The sequence below is a fragment of the Microcaecilia unicolor genome, chromosome 4, assembly GCF_901765095.1.
Source record: "Microcaecilia unicolor chromosome 4, aMicUni1.1, whole genome shotgun sequence".
Classification (NCBI taxonomy): Eukaryota; Metazoa; Chordata; class Amphibia; order Gymnophiona; family Siphonopidae; genus Microcaecilia; species Microcaecilia unicolor.
This window is the reverse complement of record NC_044034.1, coordinates 155,481,133-155,489,702: the sequence shown is the minus strand read 5'-3', so window position 1 is coordinate 155,489,702 and position 8,570 is coordinate 155,481,133. Positions and strand designations below refer to the sequence as shown.

At 51.0% G+C, this 8,570-nt stretch overlaps 1 protein-coding gene across 1 annotated transcript; it reads right to left on the bottom strand.

Annotated features, from left to right (window-relative positions):
- Nucleotides 1-344: 344 nt before the first annotated feature.
- On the bottom strand, nucleotides 345-2,927 carry FJX1 (four-jointed box kinase 1). The gene has a single exon (XM_030199460.1). It carries the CDS (start codon nucleotides 2,395-2,397, stop codon nucleotides 1,273-1,275), a length of 1,125 nt encoding a protein of 374 aa, XP_030055320.1. The 5' UTR covers nucleotides 2,398-2,927; the 3' UTR covers nucleotides 345-1,272.
- Between the last annotated feature and the right edge of the window lie 5,643 nt (nucleotides 2,928-8,570).

Below are 8,570 nucleotides of genomic sequence, written 5' to 3'. Positions count from 1 at the left end.
ACTCCTGCCCTGACCTACACCCCTAGACCACAAAGGGAGACACCTACAGGTGGACAGACAGGAAAAGCAACTCCTGTTCGGAGGGGAGGGGAGGGGAGGAAACAAACAAACAAACAGGACAAAGCACACATTTTCGGCTTTCACTGTAAACACAGGGTCAGTTTTGGCCAAAACCAGGCTGAAAAGGACTTTAGGCCATTTTCAGCACCATAATGGAAACCGAAATTCGGTCAGCCTCTAGCTCCTAACCGATGCAATAGAATATATATATTTGTATGGCTTTCTGAACATTGGCCACACGAAATACCCCAAACTCTTTAGAATGCTGAAAACTCCAGCGGTGTAACATTTTTTATTAACTTATTATCAATTGGTTTCCATTAGTGTGTTACAATACAATACAACTTGTGAACATATATACACATAAGTTTAACTCCATAAAATAAAAAAAAAGTAATTTATAAAAACATTTTTAAAAAGTCAAAGTAAAGTGCATGGAACATTGTTTTGTTTCTAGCTCTGCCAAAATACTGTAAACTTCTTTTACACTAGGAAATTTGTAAAAAAATGTACCGTTTCTCTGCTACATCAACTGTCAGGTTTAACATTTCCTTTACTGCTGCAGTTGGATAACAGCAACTACTGATGGAAAGACAAATATACCAACAGTGAAATAACTGACATGCCTAGAGCACGGTGTAGAAGGGTAACTGCAGAACATTTCCAGAGGCAACTTTATACTATCATATCCCGAAACTGGGCTTGCCTCACTCTCTATGGAAATGTCTTTACTGGACAGAACATCGATATTGCTAAATACAGGAACACATCGGACCAATTTCAGGAATTCTATTCCTGGCTAAATTAATTATGCCCTTTAAACACAGCTGCTGCCATCTGATCGAGGAGAAACATTACTCCATTTGTACAAATTCAGCTTGTAAATAAATGGCCAGATTTCCCCTCTCACACAGTATGAAGCTGAAATCGAGTTATTGGCTCCCTCTAGTCAAAAGGCAAAATGTATATAAATGCATCGTTTTATATATGGGTTTGTGATTTTCATGTCCTCCCATTCCCAGTGGCTCAATTTTTCAAAACTTTTTTTTGGGGGGGACAGAGGGGAAAAATACTAAGCTCAAACTCCAATTACCCCTCATTGTTCAATATGGTGAAAGGGCAGATGCTGAAGCCCTAGAGTGCTCTTTCCAGTTCTGAAGTAACAGATAAGCAGGCTGCACGGTCTTTGCTAAGTCTCGGGTATAGCGCTCCTTATCGGCCATACTTGGCCCGGCAGTGCGCGATGTGGCCGTGCAGCAGGTCGATGCGGCTCTGCAGGTGGCGAGCGTGTTCGGGCGCCAGGAAGCCCAACTCTCCGGCCAGGGGCTCCCGCTGCATATAGAGAGTCCGCAGGCGCTGGGGGGCGTCGCGGCGCCGGTGCAGCTCGGCGATGGCAGCGGCGGTGGGGTGGCGGAAGAGGCAGACGGAACGCAAGAGCGGCTCGTTGTAGCGATCCCAGGTGGAGCGCAGCCGGTAGCCGTGCACCAGCCCCGCCTCGTTGTCCAGCAAGACGAGGCCGCCACCGGGCCGCCGGTGCAGGTTGCTGGTGCCCCGCTCCATTACCCGTCGGTCCCACTGCAGGCTCACCAGGTTGCTCACCAGCCGGTCGAAGTTGGCCGTCAAGTAGTCGAAGACGATCAGGTCCGTCCATTGCACCAGCTCCAGCAGTTCTGCCCGGCTCCGGTTCTGCAGCCCAGCGCCCCGTGAATGCAGGCCCCCTGCGTCTCCCCCACCGCCGGAACGCAGGGCAGCCGGGGGCACCACGCCACCCGTCAGGTTGTGGATCCAGGGCGTTAGGCTGACGATGGCCCCAGCGGGCCACTGCGCCCGCCGCAGCTCATCCTGCACGGGGGCCCACTGGGGGCTGCCGGCCCGGGCCAGGGCCACAGGGGGCACGTTGGTGATGCCCAGCAAGCGGGCCAAGTAGAAGCTCAACGCCTCGCCCTGGATCTGCTCCGGATTGATACCGACCCGCACGCACGCCCGGCTCCCATCAGACAGCACCGCCAGCCGGTTCGAGCTCCGCCCGCAGCCCCGCTCCAGAGATAGCACCCGGGCCGCCCGAACCGCCGCCTCCCACGCCCGGACCTCCGCCTCCGGGAAGCCGGAGGGCAGCAGCAGCCGCTCCAGCCACGGGCTCCAGAAGATGCCGTCCTGAACCGCCGCCTCCTCTTCCTCTTCCTCCGGGTCCGGTTCGGGCACCGCCAGTAGGGTCCGGAAGGGTTTCGGCGGCACCCGGCTCCCCTGATCCTCCCGGGGAGATCCGGGCTGCAGCCCCGTCCAAGCCAGCAGGAGGCAGCCGCAAAGCAAGATCCAGAACCCAGCCGCCTGTCCCATGCCGTCCGCCCCTAGCGACCCGCACAGCTCGGGCACGGCCGGGGCGGCTGTTGGGCGCCGGCTCCACTCATCTCCGGGTCTCCGCTTCTCTGCTGCGGAACCGGTTCCTGTACGCTCCAATTCTCTGCTTAGGTTCGTTTCTCTTAGTTCTTCGGTGGAGTCCGATTCGGTTCTTTACAGTGACCAGGTCCCGTTACTACGAACTCCGGTTTTTCCCGCCTGGATCGGGGTCTGGTCCGTGCACGCTGGTTTTCAGCTCCAGAGTTTGCACGATCCGCTTCTCGGCTCCGGGTTCCAAGTCCGGAGGGTCTCTTGTTGCAAGCTCCGGCTCGGGATCTGAGCCTTACAAACTGTTTCACGGCTCTGGAATCCGAGATCCCTCTTTGCACGATCTGGTTCTTTTCTCCGGGGTTCCCCCTTTGCACGGTTCAGCTCTCTCCTCGTCCGACTCCAGCATTGGGGTCCCGGCCCGCCTACTCTACACCGCCGGCTCAGCCACTTCCCCGCCTCGCGGCTGCAGCACCGAGAGACTCGCTGCTCCGGCTCCTTCTGTCCCGGAGAAGGCGGGTGAGTCCAACCCCCCTGGCTCCGCCTCTTAAAGGGACAACGCCAGTCATGAAGCGTGAACCTCGTGAAGTGTTCAAACAGCTCTGTACTGACATTCTTTGCTTTTGCTGCATGATGGGGGGGGGGGGGGGGGGGGGGGGGCTCTGAGTCCAAATCTCTCTCACAGTCCTTTAATTATTACCTTTTATGCTTTTTAGAAGTTATTGCAATAAAAGAGGGCCTTTAATTATGGCCACACCCCTTTCCCTTGCTTCCTTATATCTCGCACCGGCCAGCTGATGACGATCAGAACAGCAGTACTCCAGCAATTCCATTTACCTAGATTCTTAGAAGTGGGGAGTATAGGGCCCGTGATAATTGTGCTCAACTTCTGCAAAAACATATCAAGTACTTTAATTCGTTTTGTGCTGTTCCGGTGTAGGATAATTGAGGGCCTCTTCACTACCGTTAGTGTCTGAGACACTGACAGGGGGATGATCAGAAGCAATCGCTGGTGCTAGAGGCTGTTAGCGCCATACTAGCACCGCTACCGCCCCATGATCAGAGCCCGTGAAACAATGCGCTTGATGACTCTAAATGCAACTAGCATGCAAATGCATGCTAAACAGGACTAAACATATTCATCCCCAATGATCAGCAGCTAGCACGCCAAAGATTGGGTTGCTGGCTGTGGCAAACCCTATGCCAGCTCCGAGCTGGCATTAGGGTTTGCAGATCATTGGGGAGGAATGGTGAGCCCTGTCTAGCATGCATTTGCATGCTGGCAGGCCCCCATTCCCCCCAACAGCAAACCTGCCAGCGACAGGTATCCCAGTGTATCCTGGGATGCGCTGGGTGGGGCTATACACCATATAAGGGAGTTATATGGTGTATAGCCCTGCCCAGTGCATCCCAGGATACACTGGGCAGGGCTGGGCGCCACCATTTTGTGGCGTCGCTGGAAGAGGAGGGAGGCAGGCTACTCTTCCTCCTCCAACCTACAAGGTAGGGGGTAGGGGGGACTGGACCACCAGGGACCCTTTCCTGGGGGACTAGGGGGGCTGGAGACCTACCGGATCTTCAGCCCTCCCTGAACCTGGGGGCGGGATCGTCGGGGGGGGGGGGGGTCCAGCGGACCTCCAGACCCCTGTCGCTGGGGAGGGGGGGTTGGTTGGTCACTTACTAGGCTACCAGGGACCCTTTGCTGGGGGAGTTAGAGGGGGTTGGAGACCCACCGGATCTCCAGGCCTCCCTGAACCTGGGGGGGGGGGATCGTTGGGGGGACCAGAGGTCCGCCGGACCTCCAGCCCTCGTTGCTCGGGGCAGGGGTAGTTGGAGTCTGGTGGTCCCATGGACCTCCAGCCCCTGTGTTTGACAGGTTTGGGCTTTTGACAGCCCAGACCTGTCAAACAAGTGCGGGAGGATTGTGCTGATTGCATGCTCAGGCACAATTCTCTTGCACTTCTACCCCATGATCAGAGATAATTGCGTGCTTAAATTTGCATGTAATTATCTTTGATCATTGGTGCTGTAAAGCCCTACGCTGTTCCAGCGCTATTTTAGAGCGCTGTTTGGAACAGCGCGGGGCTTTTGATTATCTGTTTGTGAATCTTAACCCTGGTTTAGGATTGAGTTAATTACTGTTACAGTATGGCAACACTGAGACACTGCCCTGAAAGAATACAGGATGACATTGAAAGAGACAGAGAAATTAGGATGGCAAAAGCACGGGCAGAATTTAAAAAATGGCTAAAAATGTAATAGATGAAAATACTTATTTTTTTTCAGGAATTTTGAGGAGAGGAAGGCCAGAGGTGGAATTGTTATGCCTAACGATGCTGAGGACCCATGTATTGAGAGCAACCAGAACAAGAATAAATAAATAGAAAGAAGTTGATACTTATGGAATGCATTACCCGCAGACTTGAAAGCAATCAACAAAACAACTATCTTTCGAAAATCTCTGAAAACATTCATCTTCAACAAGGCCTACAATGAACACCTATAATCTCACTAAGTCACCTCACCAACCCACTCAATTATGAAAGCTCACCTTATACAACTATCCTAATCACTCCCTTCCTTCTTCCCTCCTCCCTACCTGATCGCTACACATTACGAATTGTATCTGATATTTTGTTATGATTATGTCAACAAATCTATGTAAGCCACATTCAGCCTGTAAATAGGTGGGGGAATGTGGGATACAAATGCAATAAATAATAATAACTAAATACATTGTTTTAACTACCTTCGGAAGTAAAGAACTTTCTTCCTCAGGTCATTACTATATCAGGAAAAGATGACATTCCAGAATATATAAGTGAATTATAAAAGCATTCCAATGGGAAGGACCATAGGTGACTGACAAAGGTACTGTGGGAAGGGAGTAGATAAGATAATCACTCCATTCATGGAAGAAAGTGTTTATGAACAACTGGAAAAGCTACAAGTGAACAAAAGCATCTAGCCCAATAAGATATATCCCAGGATACAGAGATGATCCTTTACGCTGATGATACCCAGATCTACCTTTCCGCACCGGATATCTCAGCTGAAATCCAGACCAAAGTATCGGCCTGCCTGTCTGACATCGCTGCCAAAACCGAACTTCTCCTCGTTCTCTATTTCAGTAGATAACACTCTCATCCTCCCTGTCCCGTCTGCGCGCAAACTTGGAGTCATCTTTGACTCCGCTCTCTCCTTCTCTGCTCATATTCAGCAGAATGCCAAAACTTGTCGTTTTTTTCTCTATAATATTAACAAAATTCGCCCTTTCCTCTCCGAGGACGCTACCAAAACCCTTACCCACACCCTTATCACCTCTCGCCTAGACTACTGCAATTTGCTTCTCGCTGGCCTCCCGTTCAGCCATCTATCTCCTCTTCAATATGTCCAAAACTCTGCTGCGTGTCTTATATTCTGCCAGAGTCGCTATACTCACATTAGCCCTCTCCTCAAGTCGCTTCACTGGCTCCCTATCCGCTTCCGCATACGGTTCAAACTTCTCCTTTTGACCTACAAGTGCATCCACTCCACAGCTCCTCAGTACCTTTCCACTCTCATCTCTCCCTACACCTCCCCGTGAACTCCGTTCACTGGGTAAATGTCTCCTGTCGTCCCCCTTCTCCCCCACTGCTAACTCCCGGCTCTGTTCCTTCTATCTCTCTGCTCCCTATGCCTGGAATAGACTCCCTGAGCCAGTACTTCAGGCTCAGTCTCTGGCTGTCTTCAAGTCTAGGCTTAAAGCCCACCTCTTTGCTACTGCTTTCGACTCCTAACCACAACTCTCTTACTCAACACCCTCACTTATCACCCCTACCACTGCAATTTTCCCACCCCTAGCTGTCTGTTCCTCTGTCCAATTTAGATTGTAAGCTCTGTTGAGCAGGGACTGTCTTTCCATGTTAATTTGTACAGCGCTGCGTAAGTCTAGTAAGCGCTATAGAAATGTTTAATAGTAGTAGTAGTAGGTTCTGGTGGATCCTCTAAATCTGTGCTTCTCAAGCCAGTCCTCGGAGCACACCCTGCCAGTCAGGTTTTTCAGGATATCCACAATGAATATGCATGAGAGAGATTCCTATACTGAGGAGGCAAAGATGCAAATCTATCTCATGCTTATTCATTGTGGATATCCTGAAAACCTGACTTTTCTTGGTGTGCTTTGAGGACTGGCTTTGAGAACCACTGCTTTAAAGAATGTGTTTAAGAGATCCTTGGAGTTGGGGAAGGGCTAATGTAGTCTCTCTTAATAAAAGTGGTAAAAGAAGTGGGAAACTACAGGCTGGTGAGCCTTACCTCAGTGGCAGAGAGGTGTGGTAGCCATGTTAGTCCACTCTTAAAGGTTATCAATAGAAATCAAATCAAATAAAAACATGGAAAAGAAAATAAGATGATCCCTTTTTTATTTGACATAACTTAATACATTTCTTGATTAGCTTTCGAAGGTTGCCCTTCTTCGTCAGATCAGAAATAAGCAAATGTGTTAGCAGATAGTATATATAAGAGAAACATCAAAGCATTACTTTGACAGTCTGACAGAGTGGGAGGGTGGGGGTAAGCATGGGGACATCAAAGCATTTCATTGATATTCTAACAGGATGGGTGTTGGTAGGTGAGAGGAGGGTAATAAACAGAGAAATAAACAGAGAAATACAGCTTTATGTTTTATAATGGGTTAGAAAACCCAGATCCTTATTAAGTCCTGTTTGTTGGGTGCATAGTTTGCAGCTGGCTGTGTTACAGGGAAACATGCCTTTTTCTTTTTCCGTCTGTGTTGGAAGTTTACTTCTGATCAGCTTGGGCCCACCCAATCACAACTCAGGCCCACCCAGTCAGCGCTTGGAAAATTGGGCATTTAAAAAAAAAATCTGTGAAGCCATTTCGCAGGCAGCACTTCACGTCTGCCCTGCGTGCATTACAAAAGAAGGAAATCGCCTTGTCATCTTCAGGCCTTCCCTCACTGTGTCCCGCGAGGGCGGGACACAGTGAGGGAAGGCCCGAAGACGACGAGGCGATTTCCTTCTTTTGCAATGCATGCAGGGCAGACGTGAAGTGCTGCCTGTGAAATGGCTTCACAGATTTTTTTTTAAGCAGGGTGGTGGCAGGAGAACTAAGAGGGCTGTCGATGTCGATGGAGCTGGAAGTTGGGTCGGGTCATGGGAGGGTCTCATATGGGAGAAGGAGACTGGGGTGGGGGCTTCAGATGGGAGGAGGGGTGGGGAGGGGGGTCTCAGATGGGGGAGGGGAGGTGGTCAGGTCTCAGATGGGAGAAGGGGAGGGGAGGGGGGTCTCAGATGGGAGAAGGGGCTGGAACTGGGATCTGAGAAGGGGCCAGTAGAGAAAATAGGGGCCATGCCTGGGGCAGGTGGGAGAATGGGTCTGGGGCTGAAAAGGGGGGGCCCTAATGCAAGGCATGTGGATGAAGGGGGCTGGAACTGGGGGCTGAAAAGGAGGGTAGGTGGGATAAGGGGGCTAGCACTGGAACTGGGGGCTGAAAAGGGGCAGGGGCTGAAACTGTGGAGATTGGGGGCTGAAAAGGAGACAGGGAGAAGTGGCTGGGGCTGAAACTCGGGACGGTGGGAGAAAAGGGCTGGGGCTGAAACTGGGGACTGATAATATAGTGGGGCTGAAACTGAGGGCTGAAAAGGGGGAGCAGGTGGGAGATGTGGGCTGGGGCTAGAACTAGGGGCAGGTGGGATAAGGGGCCTGGAACTGGGGGCTGAAAAAAAAGGGCAGAGAGAGGGGACAGATCCTGGATGGAAGGGGGAGTGAGAGGGAGGGCAGACCCTGGATGAATGGGAGAGGGAGGGCAAATGGTGGATTGAAGGGGCAGAGAGAAAGGGCAGACAGTGGATGGAAGGGATAGAAAGGGCAGACAGTGTATGGAAGGGGCAGAGATAGAGGGCAGATGTGCATGGAAGGGGCAGGGAGAGAGGGCAGACATTGGATGGAGGGGACAGCAGAGAAGGCAGACACTGGATGGCAGAGAAAGAATGAAGACAGATGCTAGATGGAAGGAAGACAGTGAAAAGAAGATGAGGAAAGCAGAAAACCAGAGACAACAAACTGAAAAGAAAACATATATTTTTATTTTTTTGCTTTAGGATAAAGTAGTATTGTAGCTG